The sequence below is a fragment of the Tyto alba genome, unplaced genomic scaffold, assembly GCF_018691265.1.
Source record: "Tyto alba isolate M040663 unplaced genomic scaffold, T.alba_DEE_v4.0 Super-Scaffold_13, whole genome shotgun sequence".
NCBI classification, from domain to species: Eukaryota; Metazoa; Chordata; class Aves; order Strigiformes; family Tytonidae; genus Tyto; species Tyto alba.
In genome coordinates, this window is record NW_024881275.1 from 7,676,174 (window position 1) to 7,696,127 (window position 19,954).

General features: G+C 38.4%; 1 protein-coding gene across 5 annotated transcripts in view; it reads left to right on the forward strand.

The window, feature by feature from the left end:
• The window catches only part of SSBP2 (single stranded DNA binding protein 2), a 194,326-nt gene that overhangs the window by 23,468 nt on the left and 150,904 nt on the right, over positions 1-19,954 (forward strand). For all 5 annotated transcript variants that reach the window (XM_042788070.1, XM_042788069.1, XM_042788068.1 and 2 more), the window contains exon 2: positions 18,818-18,890. In XM_042788070.1, the coding sequence (XP_042644004.1) occupies positions 18,818-18,890 (73 nt within the window). The remainder of the gene's footprint in view (positions 1-18,817; positions 18,891-19,954) is intronic.

Below are 19,954 nucleotides of genomic sequence, written 5' to 3' on the forward strand. Positions count from 1 at the left end.
TAAATGCCACATAATGTATGTCATCCTGTGGTTATTTCTCAGTGTCTGTACTTTCCTTATATTTTCTTTTACTTGAATGTACATGGCTATTGACTCCTGTGTTTGCTATGTTTTTCTTTTTCCTCAAATATAAAGCAATGATTAATTTCTCTTCATCTATGAACTTTAGACTTTTTTTTCAAATTACATAGTTCCTGTACCAGCTTTCCTGTGAACTTCATATGGGCAATAACTTGCTTTTTCTGTCTGTGCCTTTGTGTTAAGTGAGATGGCACATAGAAGGCAGAATTTAGGTTTGAAAAGGATGTTTTATTATTTAAGACAGGCGTTTTTCATGTATACATAGAGCAGCCTGGACTGTGATTTATATTTTTTCATTGACTTAAAATAGATGAGTAATTTTGAGCTGCATTAATTGGTTTTACCCCTTGAGCATTTGTTTATTTACCCCTGGTGTAGTGAATCCAGACTGCTGGGAACAAGTAGTTAAGAGGCCATGCTTCATTCTTCCATTCTTCCATTCTTCCTGGTATCTGGGGGTTTTGGTGTTTTCCCCCTGCCCCATTTTTGCATATGGTTGCTCTCTGACAGAACATGCTTGCAAAGATGGCAAACACAAGTGATTCGTGTAGCACCACTGATACTTGGGTTTGATGTTCCACCAATTCACTTAGGTCACATTAGATCTCCTAGTGTTTTCCCAAAAGGATGTCTTCTGTAAGGAAAATTCTGAGTTCAATCAAAAAAATGCTGCAAGTTTGAGCACTGTTGCAAAGCTGTGGTTGATTACTTCCTGAGTTGGAGAAAAATCCCAAGTAAGGGAGGTACAAACAGCGGACTCGAAAACTTATCGAAGTGTTGTTCCCTGTGTCTTGCCATTAAGGAACTTTTCTTGCATTTTGCTATACTGTAAATATTTGTTTTAAATTTAGTGTGGTTCTCATGTGAGAAGAACAACATTTATAGTAAAAGCAAGCCAGGGCAGTGCCAGGAGTTGTCAAAGAATGCCATATATATACTAAAACTAATAACTGATTTTAACACTAAAAATATATAGGATGTCAGCTACCCTGAAAGTGAAGTTGACACTCAGTTAACATACAGTACTACTTCCAAAGTCTGTATTTAAAATCTGTAGTGGCAAATTACATAGTTTTCCTAAAACTTTCACTCCCTGTTGAGCAAGCAACAGATCCTAGGCAGCCATGGCAGAGTTAATCTTGTTATAAATGTACTTCTAGGACTCTCCAACATGTTTGTGATTGGAGAAGTAGGAGTGGTCATGCACGCTTTTCAGCATCCAGCCTTATCTGCAGGGGAGCACCCTGGTGCTGAGCTGCTGGCTCTGGAGATTATTTGTGTCAATGTCAAGTTACCCAGAGAAGCAGGAAAGACGTCTCAAACAGCATGGAGGAGAACAAAAGCTGGTCATAGTCCAGTGTTGGGGCAGTGAAGATATATGTGAGTTTTATAAATAACATATGTGTACCAACCTGGCATTTTAGCTGCCTACCTGAAATAGCATATGCAGATCACAGAGGTGGGGAGTGGGATTTTCAGAAGAATTTAGTATGTGGACAAGCTGCTGCCGGGAGTTTGGTATTAAAATTTGCCTTTGGTTCATTGGTGATGGGGGTACCAAGGCAGCCTGCCTGGATAGCACTTCCTATGCTCACAAAACCAGGTAGTTAGGTGCACAAGGTGAAAAACTAAGTTTATCCAGTAGCTGTATGACAGAGGTATAAAAAAGCTTCTTTTATTGTACCTAAACGTGATTCTGGTTTTGCTTGCAGTGGCATCATAACCAATTCACATAAATTTTGAGGAAATCCTCAGCAGCATATTACTGAATTCTGAGACAAATGACAGGCTATGCTATTTGGTTGTATTTTTATGTCACAAAATGTGTAACACTGGTGAGTTCTTTGTAAGTAGGATTTACTTCTTAATGCAGCAGTTAAAATACTGCAGACTCTTGTTGTGGAAGTAAAGGCCAGCCCAGTCATGCTTTATAGTAAGGGTACATTTATAAATTGTTTATAGAGAGCTAATAAATAATTAATGTCTGTTATTAAATAGGTTACAGACATGAAAGGTGTGTATTATATATGGCAGTAAGCAAACTAGCGGAAGGTGTTAAAGACAGTGTTTTGTGTAACTGCTGCACTAAAATCCATAACAAATGATGCTTTGTTAAAATGTATATTAAACATCTAATTACCTTAATATAGATTTATAAATACTTTTATACAAAATATAATCACAGGACTTGACTATGGCCGTCTAGTAAAACCCCTGTGAGACGGGAATGAAGCAGGGTTGGCTTTCTGAGGTGACAGTGAAATCCGGAGCTCTGAATGCCTGGTGCTGTGCTGACAAGCTGTCTTGTAACATACTAATAAAAGGAAACTTTTAAAACTAATTAATATGTTTTCTAAATAGACATAGAACTAAATTGAGTATCCATAATTTGTAAGATAAACTAGGGTATTATAACTTGAATACAAGTTGTAGAGTAAAATTTCATTCTGAGTCAGGTTGAGAGTAAAAAATGGTATTCCTAATGAAAATTAATTTCTGTATTTAAACAGGCAGTTTTGTTTATTTTTGGTTTTAATGTAACCAGCTGCCGATGCAAATGCAAATCTTGCATTTAATGCAGTTTTGTGTATATGTGTGCTCTTTCTTGTGAGATCTTTTTCTAATTCTTTTCTTTCAAGGAGGGAAATTTTTGTAGATATATTTCACATGATACTAAATTAATATGACAGAAATAGCATGAAGGTGCTTCTTCTGATGATGGGAGAGGTGGCTCTTCATGGACCCCCTTCCCAATCCTTTTTTCTTTAATGGTAACTGATGGGTTTCATTCATTTCAGGTATAGTCCGTCCTTTTCTCTGTTTTAGTCTGTCTCTGCTAAGCATGAGACAGATCTGAAGGATATTCAGCTCAGCCTTTTGGAAAACCCTTTTCCAGTGTGTGTTCAGGATGAGGCTTTCGGCAGCTCTTCAGTAGAAAAGGAGATTTGAGCCTCTTCTCTGACGTAGTTCCACTGCTATCTCCTCTCTTCTTAACTTTCCTTGTTACTGGAATGGCTCTATAGGGAAACTTCCTGTACAGGGGAAGGTGTGTATGGAGGTAGGACTCAACTCTGAATGACTAGCTCAAGTGTGAAGGAGCAGGATAGTGAACAAGCTGTATGTGATGAAGTAGGAGGGAATATGGTGCAAATACGTTCTTTGGAAACAGTTTATAAAATCATAGAAATGTTGGTTAGAGGGGCCCCTGGAGGTCACATCCAGACGTTTTCCTTGAAGAGCATCCATCATGAACAGTAGATCAGGTCAGACATGCCTTTATCTAGATTCTCTTAAAAACCTCCAGTGGTGGAGATTCCCCAACACTCTACAGATAGACCTTTTCCAGTGCTCTCTGTTCTGCCTAAGTGTATGTTCTGCCATTGGAAGAAGACTGTGGAGGCATACTCACTGCTGAGATTTTTAAAGTGAACATCTTCGTGTCAATTGTCTGTGTTCAATCTCAAGTATTTGTGGTTTATAGAGGACCCAGGATAACTACCTGAAAATAATGTGGACTATTTTTGTATGTCAGGTGGAAGATTACTTTGTGCAGAGATTGGTTTCTTCCATGTGTTGCTGAATCTTAGTGAAATTTAACAGTGAAAAAGACTCATTTTTGTTGATTGCCACACTCTCATGTGACTTGTGGTAACTTCTCATCCAAACAATAAAGGCTTTTACAGTCTGTTTTGCAACCATGATTTGACTCTCATTCTACCACAGAAATATAGTGATTTAAACTGGTTTTAGTGAGAACTGAATTGTTTGGTTTTTTGTTTCCTTGTTTTTTTGGTTTTTTTTTTTTTTTTTTGGCTCCGTTTAATTTTAATGGAACAGTTAATACAGAAACAGGAGATTTCAGTAATGAATCACAAGTGTTGTTATTTATTGCAAATTTAGTACACTTTAATGCTATTTATTGCAAATTTAGTACAATTTTTTTTACTCGTAGTTTTCACAGTTATTCAGAAACTGGAATGTACATGTATTTGGAAAAAGCATATACAAGCTGAAAGAGACTATAGTTTGCATAATCAATTTATCATTTAAAATTTGTATGTAACATAAAATTATAGTTTTATAATAATTTGATCATCATGCATTGTTAAACTGAAGTGCTTGTGTCTGAAAAAACTGATGTGTTCAGCTTTTCTTCTCCATGTATAAAACTTGAAACAGGGAAGCATAAATTTATTTATGTAAGATGGTAAAAAGAAACGTAGTTTGATAGAGTAAAAGAATCTCGTTAGCTTTTTTATATCAGCTGGTAGTTGAAGCAACTTGTACAATAGCTTTGGAGGAGTCTTGAAGCTCCCATGCCCCCTTTCGCACCCTTGGTAGTGCTAACGTTCCATCACAACTTAGTAGAGATAATGCCAGTAGGCTGGAGAAGACAGTCAAGAAATAAGTCTCTTTTCTCTTGATTCTGCAGGTAGGAGTATTGTTTAGGATAAGGTTCAGCAAGGCAGATCTCTTGCTCTGTGCTATTTGTAACTCTTACATGTTGAGCTGACTGCAGCTTCTTACACTGGAATCTGCTCTTAAGAGTTTCCAGAGTAATTCAAGATCAATTTATTTTTTCCTGCTAACAGAAAGTGAAGAAAGGATGTTGAAGGTAATAAATGAAGCATGGAGTAGCAGCATAACTATTGCAGTGTGAGTGTGTGTGTAGCTTTGCTGCTTGAGATCAGATCTATTTAATACCGTATAAATAGCTCAAGTGAATTTCAAATAGTGTGTAAACAATCTCTTAAATACAAATATTTGCTTAATATTAATATTTAACTGAGAAGTGAACAACATGTGAAAGTTGAGTAAGTCTTTTTAATGAACTTTTTTGTGTTCTCAAGCAGTTTGATCGGAATTCTTTAAAATGTCACTGAGAAGAAATTAAAAATGCTGCTTGGGCAGTATGTTGACTGAGCAATAGGCAAAGTAGTGTTTATTTTTAATAAAACATTTTTGAGTACATTTTGAAGGTTAAAAATTTAGCACTATTATTACAGGGTGTGTTTAGTTAAAGTGTTTTATCACTGATCATATTTTGGAAAATGTTTTCTGAAACTCTCCTTAGCAAAACTACCTCCAAGCTGAAAGTTCTTGCATAGAGCTTTTCAGTATTTTTAAATTGTAAACTTTTGAGTCCATTAAGACATCTTCACTATCTTTTTCCTTTTGGTCACAAGCTGACAGTTTTAAGTACTTCTTTGCTATGCTTGGTATGCCACTGATGGTAATTCCCAAGGCTATTAGTGATTGGAACTGTGCTACCATAGGTGGGGTCAGGTGTGGACTCAGGTGTGGACTCATTCAACTATATAAATAGGTGTGCAGTGTCAGAGAACGGCAGCTTATTGAAGCATAAGCCTTGATGCTAACTTTTAGAAGCTTAAGTTGTTTGGCTGTAAAGAACCCATCTGGATTTGTTTTTTCCTTTTTTTCCCCCCTCCTGTTTTTTTTTTTTTGTTTTTTTTTCCCCCTAACTCCCTTTCCAGTGCTAACTCCAGGCATCTTAAAACCTGTCCACCTGTTGAACTCTCCGGTGTGACTGCTTATTGTTCTGCAGCAATTGCATCTTGGCGATATGACGTTGACTTACATAATGTACTTCTTGACTGGTCTGCTTATGCAGTATCAATTAAGTTGACTTAAACTGAATCCGGTATGGATTATAGTATTCTAGTAATACTTAATTACAAGACTGAGAAGATAGTTTTCCAGTGTAAGGCAAATGTAAGATAACCTTTTCTGAATTGAATATGTACTGTACAGAAACAGATTTGTAGTTGGCAACAGCAAAACAGCCAGACTGAATTGTGTCCCACAAATGGTAGAATTGAAGTTTTTTTTAATGCTCATGTCATTTAAAATTTAATCTAGAAATAAGAAGTGCTAGCCAGAGGTTGTACAAGAAGTAGTTTGCTTATTTTCCCAGTTTTAATTATGAGAAAATACAATACTGTATCAATTTTTCCACCAAACATCAGCCATCAGTGTTCAGTCCAGTGTCTGGTTTTCTTTCAAGGACCAGCAAATAGAAGCAATTTGGAGAGTTAGCATTACAATTTTCTAGAATGCTAGTCAAACATTTGGTAGTATACCTTCACAACTGCAAGATTTTATTGTTGCTGGGTTGATTTTTTTTTTTTTGTTTTGTTTTGTTTTTGTTTTATGCAGCAACTCTTTGGGAGCCAGCTTTTCAAATATCTTCCTTCTGTTGATGAAATTCTTTCTGTTTGGAAAGTATTCTCACTATAAAAAATACTGGGAGGAAATTGAAACTAGTATTTTTTTTACGACCTGCATTTCAAAAGAAAATATTTCTGGTAACTTCCAGTTTGGAGTCTAAGCAAATTATCTGTAAAGTTGTAAAATACATATATTTGGGTAGTAGACTATCCTCTGGGCAGTTGGAAAGAGGACTTGAAGCTCAGCAGACTTGTCATGCATGAACTGTAGCTTGCTGCTGGGTGCTTGGGCTTATCTGGAGCTGTAGCTGAGTGGAACTGTTGAGTAAGCTAGGGGTCTTGGCTAATCCTTCTTGGCTGTGATCCAGTTTGGGAAGCAGCAAGAGAATACCTCCAGCTGTCTACTCAGCATGTCTCTATCAGCCAAGGGGAGGAATAGCAGGCAAATGTTTAAAGCCTTCTAGCAGGTTAGCCAGATGTGTGAGAATTCAGCAGACAGGTGTAATAGGCCTGGCAGCCAGATGGCAATTGGTAGGTCTCATAATATCAAATTGTGTGCAGTTGTCCTGTGGGTGAAAAATGCAGTGATTTGAGGAGGAATACTGTGCATGAAGTTTCGGAGGATCAATTTATGTGTACTGACAACTTCTGTACATACACTTATACCTGTACATATAAGGACTATCTTTTGGTTGAGGCAGTTGCTGTTGGTTTGTTTTTCTTAGTGAAATGCCTTGAGGCCACCTCAGTCCCTGGTGTAGAACTTCTCACCCAACATGAGTATCAGCCTCAAAACCAGTGTATGATTATTCCCAGGGACCAGCATCAGAGCTGCCGGTTTTGGAAGTGAAACTTTATAGCTGAGGCAGATGCTTAGTTGTCGTCTACTGGACCCCAAGGTTTAGAAAGATGAAATTAATGTATCCCCTTGAAAATTGCTTTTCCTGGTGGCCTCAGCTGTCTGTTGGTGCTTGAGCCTGAACTACTGAGTTCACTGTTAAGCAGGCAAGCAGTGTTGATGATATCAGCAGAGTAACTGGCTCAGAAGGAATGAAGGAACTGCATAAAAGTTCATGTCAGAGTTGACATTGTGTCATCTGCAGCTCTGGAATCATAAGGCATTCAAAGGCTATGACCCAGTCCCCAAAATGCTTACAGGAGAGCCTTTCTGAACTAGAAGAGGGTCATGTGCTTTAGAAAAGGCTTGTTTTTTTTCCCACATACCTGCTTTTGCAGGGCAGTGGCACTGGAGAAGTCATGATCTTACTGCTGACTCCATGCTGAGTTCCAAATGGACACCTCTTGGTATCAGCAAGTTGGTCACAGCTTCTTTTGATGCTGCACCAGAAGGGACCTCACAGCTGCCATGTGTGGGGCACCATAACGTGCAGCCAGGGCTGCCAGTAGTTGCCTCTCTTGACAGAGGCCAGGATAATTTATGCTGAGGATGAGTTTACATCTGCTGCTTTCCCCATTTCTAGCAGCACCAGTTCTCCTATCAGAGAAGGGATTTGGATTTTACCAAAGTAGCATTCATGTGATCCATTCTTAAGAAACAGAGCCAATGTCATGTTCATGGCTTGTCTGATCCAAACTTGAAATTTTGTGGTGGTAAGGATTACTTCCGAATGGTGTGTACATCCCTGGGCCCTTTTTTTTTTTTTTTTTTCTTCAAAATATGGGTGCTAGACTCCAGTTCTTCCAAGTTTAGAAAGTATTTTGGCTCATTTCTTAGCCCTCTTGAAGAAATGTGTTCCAGCACTCTCCCATGTAGTACAGCTCTTCCTAAGTTGTTCTTTAACCCATTGTTTCCTCCTGCTGTGTGTATTGCTGTTGTATTTAACTAGTAACACTTTCTTCTGATGTTTTGTGGATGTAGAAACCAAGCACGTACCAAGACTTCAGACTTCCCTACCTTCTCTTTGCTTTTCATGCTTCTTGCATTGAATACTGGAACTCCAGTTCCTTGGTGATATAGGCTTTGTTCCTGCTGCCTTAATGCCCTTGCTCATTATAATTTGTTTGGCACTTCAGCATTTCTGCATTTGTCACCTGCATGGTTGTCTTGTTCCTTAATACTGTTATGTGTCTTTACTTTCTCTTTTGTTGTTGCACTTTTTTCTTGGATCAGTGAGGAATTTTTGATGCAGCCAGAGTAACCTCTTATTATTTCCTGCCTGTATTCCGTTGATATTTCCCAGAGAGTTTTTTTTTTCTTCAGGCTATCTATTTTTCTGAAGAAACTATTTCTACCAGTTCGCTGAATTTGTTTGACTCCTGAGGTCTTTAGTTTGAGGTCTAGCTTTACTCTGATGCTTTCAGAACTTCCTCTCTCCAGAAGAAAATGCTATAATTTCATAATCAGTCACACAAATTACTTTACACCATCACTTTTTAGATAGATACTCAGGGAAATTAATTCTCAATTTTCTCATCCCATATGATTCCTGTAAGATTCATGAGGTGACTTGTTATTGCTTGTCCCTTCATCCCTGTTTTCTTTGCTTCCCTCTTGAGACTAATTCTCTGTTTCATGATTGATTGTGGCTTCTGGAAGTCTACTGTTTTATTCTTTGTGATAATGTTAATTATTTCAGCTTGCCATTGAGATAATCTGCCAGCCAGGAGTAGTAGTCAGCCTTTGACTATTTGGTTCCAACAAGAAACTTGCGATGAAATTCAGAAAACATTTTGCTAGTAAGTCTGAGATTAATTTCATCTAATGTGGCTACTAAATTTACAAGTGTCCTTTCCAAAACCTTGAGCCTTTCACAGAACGAGATCTGTGTGCCCTACAAATTGCTGCTTTCTGAATCCAAATCCTTCTGTTCTTTCTTATTTGTGGGTTGCCATACGAGTGTGCTGAAAGGCCAGGCAGGATCAGCTTGATGGCTTTCTAAGTAGATAAATGTATTTGCCGCTGTTACCAGTTGGCTGCCCCCTTAACCTGTAGGTACACTGACATATATGCTGACATATTCCTGTGGTACTGTGCCAGTTTATAAAACATGGAAGGGAGCTCTTTAGAGCATCCTATCAAACTTTGAGTATGGAGTTTGCTCTTAATAGAGTTTAAAAACATAACTAGAGTAGGTAGTGAGTGGGAAGGAATGATACAACCTTCATTTGACTAATTGTCTGCAACTGGGCTTAACCATGATACTCTGTAAAAGAAGAAAAAAAAATTGCCCAACATTAACCATGAGAAGGAGACCAGCAGTGTGAGACCTCCAGCCTGTCTGTGGTACCAGCCAGGGTCCTCCTCCACTTCTTCACTCCATTTTTTGACAAGTGATGTTCTAATGTTCTGTCTCACACTGTAGCTTTGAAGAGAGGACTTTAGGTTTCAGTAGCAGTGATTTCTGGTAATCTTCAATGTTATGGACCCACCCAGAGTATTTAATACGATATTAAACCTATACTTTCTGAGAAGAGTTGGGAAAGCTACTAGCAAAAACATGGGTCCTTCCACAAACCAGATATTCAGAAATACCGTTTTCTTCATATGAATGAAAATTAAGTTACACGATGCTTTTGTTTGTGGGGCTGATGGGCATTGCATATCCGGTTGGTGCTGACCTGAGATGAATCTAGCTCATCCTTGGGGAGCTGGCTGTATATATCCGTGCTTCTTCCTTCATGTTAGCCTTCTCCTGGTGCTCCTGTAGACAGGGCAAAGTTCTTCCTGTTCCAGGGTAGGCAGTTGCTTTAGGAACAGCTGTAATATTTTAAGATAATGTTACTCTACTGCTTGGAGCTATTACTACAACAGAACCATGATAAAGCCTTGGTGGCATCTGTGCCGCATAGGCCGTCATGGCTACAGTTGCTGCTGAAGCTGATCAAAGGTAACCTGGCTGGCTTTGCTTTAAAGCAGGCTGGCAGCACCTCCAGTACTCAGTAGTGCATCTCCCTGTGGGGTGGAGGGACCTTGCCATATAAAAGTCCACTGTGAACTGTTGAAGGTGGTAGCCCCCCAAGCTGTTGTAGCTTGAAGGTGTCATCTGCCTGTGCGGTGGCTAAGCAGTGCTGAGCACCAGTTGTGCAACAGCGACATTCTCAACAGCCTGTTTGTGCTAGCAAGGCACTGGTTAGAAGCCAGTCACTATTTTTCTGTCAGTATATAAATACAAAAGTATTTTTTCTTTATACATTTGAAACATTTCAGTCACTGTCAGATTTTGCAAATTAGCTTTGAGTACAGTGGGTGACAAGTGGCAAATGGTGAGCAGTGAAACCTGGTGTTTGCAGCGTCATGGGTCAGTGTCAGCACTGGTTTCTGCTGATACAGTATTTTAAAACAATCTGTCATATGTAACAAGTGATTTAAGTCTACAAAGAAATGTCATACACTAGCTGCTCAACTAGGTACCACCTACTGGTAATGCTGTGGCACGTGTGTAGCTTTAAAGTTTTCATTTTGCTAAGGAGTGTGTCTGTGCTTTGCCCTCTGTCAGTGCCTCTCCTTACAATAGCTCCATGCTGTTACCTCTGCTTACAACCAGGGCAGGATGCATTGCATTAAACTCGTTAACTATAGCAAACTATATACCAGGGAAAAAATAACATGTAAAACCCCATTACTTATCCCACTGAAGGCAGCAGGGAAGACTGAGGTTAGCGCCTTTATTATCAGGAAGAGTTGGAACCTCAAGTCTTCATATAACAGTGTCAGTTTATAGTTTAAAATGTTCTGTCATATAAGTATTTTTTTTAGCTGCCATTGAGCATATTTTATAGTTATGGTAAGTTGAATAGTTTATATGGTTTAGACACAAGAAACTACTTAGAGGTTACCTTAAAAATACATACATTTTCATAAAATGTCAAGTTTGAAATTCTAGCCAGCAGGAGGAATTGACAGTGCGGGCAGGTCTGTGTTAGCAGTCCAGGGCTGCCAAAATGAGTGCTCCTGCTTCTTTGTGCTCCTGTGCGGCTGCTCTGGCCCTTGGCAGGCTGATTCAGCTCACTCGTCAAGCGGAAGACTGTTCACTTTTGTTGGTTGGGTTAATTTTCTAATCCCTGAGCTGGGAAAGGGAGAAGAAATGAGAGTAGTGAGAAGAGAATGTTTTTGGTCCTCAGTGCCAGTGGGTGGTTGGATGAACTCAGCCGCCTTTTCTGTTTGTACGGGAAGGAATTGTGCTATTTCAGTGTAAACAGCTTGCCCTAGAAGCAAAAAAGGCAAAGGCTACCTGAACAGAAGACTGTCTTTTGTGTTGGACAGTGCTGAGAATTACATGGTAAAGGCATTTTACTGCCCATGGTCCTTGCAAGTCACCAGAGCACCCAAAGAGCTTGTCTTGCTTCCTCTGTTACAGCAAACTCATCCCATACAACAAAATATTTCCATCAGCATCAGTCTGGCTAGTCTGGAGGCAACCTCTGCTTTCTGGCCCTCAGGCATGGGGGAGAAGAAAGGGGACACAGTCTTTCAACCCCCATAGGCAGCAAAGACTTGCCTGTAATGTCACTTCGGGAATGATACATCTAAATGGTTTAGCTTTCTAGGCTAGTGACATTAGGTTGGAGGAGGCAAGAAGGTGGGAGAGGGGGATACAGAAAATATAGCTGGAAAAATAGAGGCAGACTTTCAGGTGTGTAAGTCTTACTTCTTTCTTAACCGTGGATTAGGAAGCCTGTGAATATCTACTGGGAAACTTTTGGAGGAATATGTGTGCAAAACAGACAAAGATTTGTATTTGAAATCCTAGAGGTCATCAAGAAAATCTGCAATTTGATGAAGTATGTGGAAATCAATGGAAATTATCCCATTCAAGATGGAGTCTATGGAAGAGTGTGTTAATTTTGCAATACTTTGGCTCTGTAGTAATTTCTACAAGCTGAGACCTAAACTGAAAATGAATATGAAATTCAGTGAGAGTCAGATGAAAGTAAAGTGGGGAATGCTGTGCAGCATGACATCTTAGCACAAACCAAGACATCCTTAGCAGATGAGAATATGTAAACCCATGCAATTAAGTGTCTGTGGGAGATACGGCAGACTCCACCACAGCATTTATCTCTGATCTTTTTCAAAAGATCAGTGGATACCAGCTACCTATTCAATGTTTAGTTATATACTGGTGCACAAGTTAATGTGTTATTGGAAATAGTTATACTAGTGCTTGATGTCTGCAGGAGGTTAAGTAGTGAAAGCATGTGAAATTAGGATGCAAAAAGCATTTCTGAGTTGCAAGTGTATGAGTAGTCTGAAAAAAACCCTACCATTATTTTTAATATTGTTAAGACTAAAAGGGCACTTACTAGGTTACAAGAGTCTTTAACACTTGAAGCAGTATATATAATCAAGGGGAGGGTGACCAGACTTACCGAGGCGTATTTTCGGAACATCTTCAGGCAATCAAGTGGAAGAGAGACTAGAGGTCAGTCTACCTGTCCAGAATCGTGGTAGAAGGCGGCTTCCCTTTTCTGTAAAACTGCAATAAATGAGAAGGATGAGCTTACTTGGAAAGTACTATCAGCCTAATACAAGGCTCTGAGGCCATTGTTCATTACAGCATTGGGTAGAAGCTCCAAATATTTAGGTGCATACAAGGACAATGTTTTCTCCTATCTACAGAGCGAGGAAGACATAAATGGATACGCATAATGTTGAATACATACACTTTTATGCTGCCTGTGTTTGCATGGCTGTGATAGCTCTCAGAAAAGGCAGTGCACATAGCCGAACAAACATCGAGTATCTCCTTTGGGACATACTGTTTCCTCAGAGCAGTGTTTGGGTTTCAGTTAATACCCAGGTGTTTTGAAGAAAACTGATCACATGGTTGATAGGATACAGAGCAATAACATTAAGGTAGATCATGTTCTGAAGCTGGAAGAAAAACACAGTAGGCTGGTATGATTAGAGGATCTTGAAAAGAGCAGTCTGCTGGCCTCAAGCTAAACAAACCAAAATGTGAATTATGTGTAGGTGAAACGGCATGCCCGGGAGAACTGATGTGCTAGGGGTGTGTGTACAGTTAAATCATTGTAACGTAGAGGCCGTTGTCAATGTACCTGCCTAAGCAAATGAAAAAAGCTAACTAAATTCTTGGGTATAACTTGAGTTTGGTGTTGCAGCCAAGCTGATTTTTCCACTGTTCAGGGAAGCTGAGTAGAGGTATGCACCGGGTGACTCTGTGGGGTTTGGGTTTGTGCAGTGAAACACCTAGAATGGCCCATGAGGTCTCTTGTCCCAGTCCTGTCTTGTCATGGATAGTTGACAGCAGACTGAATCACCTAAATCTCAAATAAGATGTATAGGAAAAGATTATATGTATGTACACATGTAGATATGAAAAAAAGATGTAAAAAATATAGGGAAAAATTATATTAGTATATGAATATATGGGGAGGGAGAGGGAGATGACTGTCAATGTGATCAAATAGGGGAGAAAGAGTGGCTTGTCATACATCTCTGTTAAAAATATGAAAATTTTTAAGGAAAAAACCTAATTGTTTGCTGTTGTTAGTAGAAACTTACCAAAGTCAGCTCACCATCAGGAGCTTCAGAGCAGTTTTTGAAATACTGGATTGATGGATTCAAAAAAATTTTTTTCAAGAAACCCCACATCTGATATGTTCTTAGCTGTTGTATTTTATTTAAAATATGGATTCAGTGCTACTTTTTCTTATTTCAGAGAATGAGGTTTATATTTCTGGATATGAAATTAAGTCTATTTACTTTTTTGGAAAGAAAAAAAGGCTGTTTCTCTGTGTAGGTTGGAGTAGTGATTGTGGAATACTGCAAGACTCCTGAAACACAGAGAGGAATGTACAAAATCTTTTCTATGGAGCTGCTTTTAAATGTTGCTCACCTGCTTCACCTCTTCTTCACACAAACTAAAAATTATGTATGGATATTGATTCACAAATTTCATTGTGTTTTTTATTTACTGCTTAAAAACCCCAAAAGTTAAATGGATAGTGTATCATATGCAGAACTTTCCATACATAAATGGTTTAAAAAAATGAAGTCTGAACAAGCCAGAAATACTTGATCTACCTTGGTGATGCTCAGATCTGGAACATTCCCATTATAGATACTTTTTTTTTTTTTCTTTCCCCCCACATCCAGCATAAGGTGTTAACAGCTTAATGTCTGTTGTTGGCAGAGGAGCTGGTAGCATCTAGGAACATTTCAGTGATGTACAGTTACTCACCATCGTAGATGTTGTGGAGAAGGGGCAGCAGTTGCTTATTGCAGTGTTAAGCTGCAGTAAGTGTTGGTGCTGCATAATGCAGGTACAGTACCCAAATGGTGCTTTGAAGCACTGCCAAAGCTGAGGAGCTGCAGGTTTTTGCTCCATCACATTGATTTTATAACTTTCTGGATAATGGTTATACACCACTGTACCCTCAATTAAATTACATATATTTTTAGTTATGGCATATGGCTAATAAAACAATGAAAGCTGCATGGAGCTATGTATAATAGTTGCCTGCTCCTGGCAGGTTTACTGGGCAGCTTTCAGGAGAAAGCAGAAGCTAATTTATTGCAATTCCTTATTCTTCTAAGATCAGCTTTTGAACTTCATGGAAAAATGTGGCCGTTTTCATTTTGTTCGTTTCCTTAGAAATAATGCTAAACCAAACTTGGTGCTTGAAGTTCAGTCTTGGATTGAGAGACAGAAATTTTCTCAGTACACATGTTCTTATGGAATGAAACAAAGATACTAATGTTTTACCTTTTATAGACAAACTATTTTCTGAAAGACTCTGTCATCATAACTTGAGCCCTTCTTCTGTAGTCATATGTTTGTCTGAACAGCCAGTTGAGTACCCTACATATAGTCAATGAAGCTTGTGGGCCACAGGGACTATGCCTCAGGGCACCTAATTTAGATACCAAAACCAGAGAAGGTGAACATCGTCTTGCTGCTTTCAAGTTTTCACTGCTTTTTATGGAAAGTTTGGTGTTGTCTTAATCTCTTGACTTTGAACAGGGGGGAGTTTACCCCACCTAGTTTTCATCAATGGACATACTGCTACAAGGCTTTGGTTGTAAGTTCTCACTGAACTGGTTGCATCTTCCCACCATAACATGTAAGATCATTTCCACATCATAGAGTAATTACTGTTTATTTCCTTGTAATATCCTGGTAACGGGTTGACTAGGCCCACGTATATGGTTCATCTCTTAGGAGTTCAGTAGATGCTTGTGGGATGTATGAATGCCTTGCCCAATTAGAGCAGAAACTGTATGCAAAACACACCAGCTTAGCAAAATGACAACTGTAGCAGTATGATCTAGACAGTAACTTTTTTTTTTTTTTTAATAAAATGAGTGCATCATCAGGCCATAGATGAATGTGTGATCCAGTTGTCTTGTCAGGGAGAGGGGAACTCTGGCCTATGGCATGTCTTTAACAGAAATTACTTCAGCGTTGTCATAAATTGATTGGAAATATTTTTTCCTCACATTACTCATGGGATGTCAACAAGTATGTAAATGTGAAAATTTAACATATGTCTCCTTACTGCTTTTACACAATTTTTCACACCCGTTTAATGAGTAAAAACTGTCTTGTAAAATGTCACTTCAAACCCAAGTCCTTCGGTTTTGAAGACCATCTTGCTATTATTTTCTTAGTACTCTGCTGAGATGTTAAATAGCTTATTTATTTGTTAAATTTACATGCTTGGACTGTAGCCTAATCTTTGTCTTATTCTGGTTTTACGCTGCGGTTTAAAGTTAGTATATCTGGTAATCCTCCTTGTTGCACAGCGTTTATCTTTTTTGGGTTTCTTTGCTGTTTTTCCTCAGAGCATCCGTTGCCATTGATCCTTTTGCTGCAGCTAATGCAGTAAAATATCAGTATCTTTCTTTTGATCTCTGTGGTAAATGCATTTATTTCTGAATGAAGCTATAACTTTGTTAACTTCCGTAAAGACTTCCTGACAGCACAATAACTAGGGATAGACCAGTGATCTAGATCTAATAAGACCCAATCAGGTTATTTTGTGTTGTGCCTTTTGTCTCTCATCTGTTTGTGGAAGGTGGTCCTGGCTTCCGTGCCCCATGAGCCAGGCAGTCCCCTTGCCAGCATGGTCCCACTGTTGATTTACTGCAGATGCATCAACTTGGAAGCCTAAGACCTGGAATATTTATTCTTTTCCTGAAATCAGTCATGTTTAATTCCCACACTTAATAGTTGCACCATTTAATTTCATTCCACTGCTAGTATGTTTAGACCAAGTTGTGAGAATGCATGTCAAAGAGTTAGAGATGTTGTTATGATTACATTTAATTAGCACATCCCAGGTTAAGTCAAAGTTTTAGGGTTGTGTTTTTCACAGCGTTGAAATACCTTGGATTTTTGGGACCAGTGAAGATGGACACAGGTTAGTAGTGTCGACTTGTGCTGGAGCATGGCTGTGTGTGCCATGTTTCAGGGCTCCAGGAATCCTGAGACAAGACTCACGAATCTGCCTCAATATTAAAGCATTGTTCTGTCAGTTTGTGTGTCATGGTGCAGTATTTGCTAAAGCTTTCAAGAGATGGCAGACTTAGAAGGTGGTGTGCCTGCAATAAACTCCTGCGTTTTGTGCTGTTTCACTTTCCTTTTTTGGGGTAGAAAGGATATGATCACACAAATCCTTTTGTCTGGACTACAGGCTTCATGTTTTGAGGAGATCAAAAATGGGAATCTTGGAACACAAATGAGATGCTTTAGAGTGTTACTGGGTATTCAAGTCATCTTGGCTGTTGTAGAAAGTGCTTCTTCTCTGCCCTTTACATCTTTCTTAGATCGTAGGTTTTGTCTACAACCATGTATTGTTTAAAAATGGGGTGATGGTTGAACTGGGAAGAATTAAGTCAATAAGATGTGACTTTTTTTTTTTCTGACAGATGTTGTTGTTCTTCTGGGATGAGAGTCTAGAGAGTACGTGGTCCTCTCTCTCTCCACAGTACTTAGAGGGATATCACTGTGTCCTCTCTGAGCTGCTTTGCAGTTGAGCACTGGATCATACTGTGCTCCATTGGAAGAACCAAGTGTTTTCTGCTGAGCTTTGCATTTGTTGATATGGCACAATAGCAACTAATAAAATAACTGTTTTGTAAAGTACTGGAATTAAAAAGTAGGAAATGACCCTTCCCAAGGGTTCAAACTAAACCCAGTCACAAGTTTGAATATAAATTTATTTATTTTTTTTTTAAATTTGAGGGGAAAAAAGGTACATTTTTGCTTTTGAAGTTGGGAGAGGGAGTAATGTGCTTATTGCATGTGCTAGGTATAAGCAACTAGTGAAAACAATGCCTCTCCTAGATTATTTTAAAATTTCATACTTGGTAGGTTACTACAGTAATTACTAAACTGTCAGTGCCATGATGACAGTTGTCACATCTAATATTGCATAACGTTTTGAACAGTAACAGAAAAATAGATATTATCTGCCTCTCTACTTTGTTTAGTTAAACTACGTATTTTTGAATATGAATAGTAACATGTTTCAGATAGGAATAGTGGTTTATCATGAAGTGCATGCAAGTACATTTTACTTAAAAACAGTTATGCTAGCAAATTTAAAAGACACACGGCCTGACTTTCTTTTACCTTTTTTGATCTGTGAAATGTTTTATAGACAATTTCCAAGCATTATTATTAAATTATTCTTTTAAACAAGATTTCATTTTGAAAAACTTGAAATATGCAGACAGACAGGAGCCTCTCTGTAGGGTTAGCTGAGGAATAGGAAGTGTTACCTGTTTGGTTTTCTAATTAAAATCTAGCCCACATCAATAGAAATTGGTGGTTGTTACTACTCTGCTTCTCTTGGCCTGCTGATAGGGCTTCCCAGCTCCAGTGTGGTGGGTAGTCATTCAGGGAATGAGTCCTCTTTCTGCACTGAGATCCTTATTTCAGCTCTTTGGACTTAGAGATGTGCCTGGCTGTTGAAGATCACTTTTTGGGAAGCTCCTTCAGGAGCTGTTACAGTCGTTTGTAGTCTGTTACCATCAGAGCTCCTAGATACACAAGTCTGAATGAATCTAAAAATCTGTTTGCACTTCGCTTAAGAGATGTGGTTGTACTGCATGCTGTGGATGGATGATGGGAATACTTTTCTTGATGCAGCCTGGAATTTGCATGTTCTTTGAATAAACACAGGCTATTGTTGAAGCGTACTAATATCTTGACATATTCCACGTGTAAAAAAATTGGTCTGGAAAAACAGTTGGTGTTGCTGTATGGATATATTGTATTTACAGTAAGCATGGTATAGAGTGGTCAAATACAGAGCAGCAGTAGGTCAGTTACTATCTCACTGGACACTTGTCCAAATTCCATTAAAAATGTTGACATTAAGTAATTTGTGAGTTTAATAATATTTAATTAACTACTATTTAAACACCTTTGCCCAGATTGACCTACATGTCTAGTTCAAAAATCATGGTGTAGGTAATAGATTTGACATATTCAGTATATAGTGGTTTGTGAAAGGCAATAGAGTGCACCTCAAACTTCTAATAATCCTTCGTTTCTAAAGAAGAGGAGCAAAGAAATGCACAATACTAAATATTGTCCTTTTTGTTTGTTTTTCAGACTAGCACTGTATGTATATGAGTATCTGCTCCATGTAGGAGCACAGAAATCAGCCCAGACATTTCTATCAGAGGTATGTTTTCCCATCCTTTTTTTCTTTGCACAACTTTGATGTGTGGAAGTGAAATAAATATACATTGGTCTAGAATAAACAGCAGTGACAACCTTGAATATCTGTTTATATCGATCAGCATAGATTTCTGATTCTGTGGAAGCCAGTTTGCCACATCATTTAACTTTGAATAACTGTTTTTGCTGTGATTTGTTATCTCTGTTCTGTAATTTGCTACTACATTGGTGAAAGATTAATTTATTTTCTGTAATAAACATGGATGTTAGAGAATGCATCAATGATACTATTTTTTGATGACCTTCTAACTTACTGTTGATATCTGCAACTGTGAATGAAGTACCTTTCCAAAATACACAGTGATCATGTATTTTACATCCTACTGTCATACACTTGGCAGTTCTCACTCTCTTAAGCAGTGCTGATCTCTCTGTGTATTCTTACCATGCTTCTAACAACTTCCCTTTTCATCTGGCTAATCAATTATGACTACAACCATAATTTACTAGGCTGGTGATGACATTTTGGAGGTGGGATAGGGGAGGATGGGAACCCAGAGTGTTTTTTGTGGTATTTATAGAAAATTCCTATAGCAGAGGTAATGAAAAAGACTAGAATTGTGGTAGGATCAGTTTATGTTTATAGTGAAGTATGTTTTTTGACAATTGTTTTTTCTCTTTAGTAAAGCAATGGAAAAATAAGAGAGAAAATAATGGAGAGTATCATCTTGGCTTTCCCCAAACAGCTGTCATTTGTAAATAATGCACTGTGCAAAATTCATTTTGTTCATTTTGTTTTTATGATATATTTCCAAAGTGAGCAGTTGTCAGAAGTATAACTGGTATGACATTTGGATTTCTAGAAAACATTCAGTACAATGTCTTTGAAACCTAGCTTTTAGAACTAATCCAGTCTTGGGTTATAGAGAAACTCTCAGGTCTGAATGAACGTAATATGATAACATATAAAATCTTTTAAATTGAGACTGACACTAGCCAAAAGATGGTAAACGTGGAGCAGGGACAAATAATGATGTGTAGAGTTGGTATGAGGTGTCTGTTAGATTT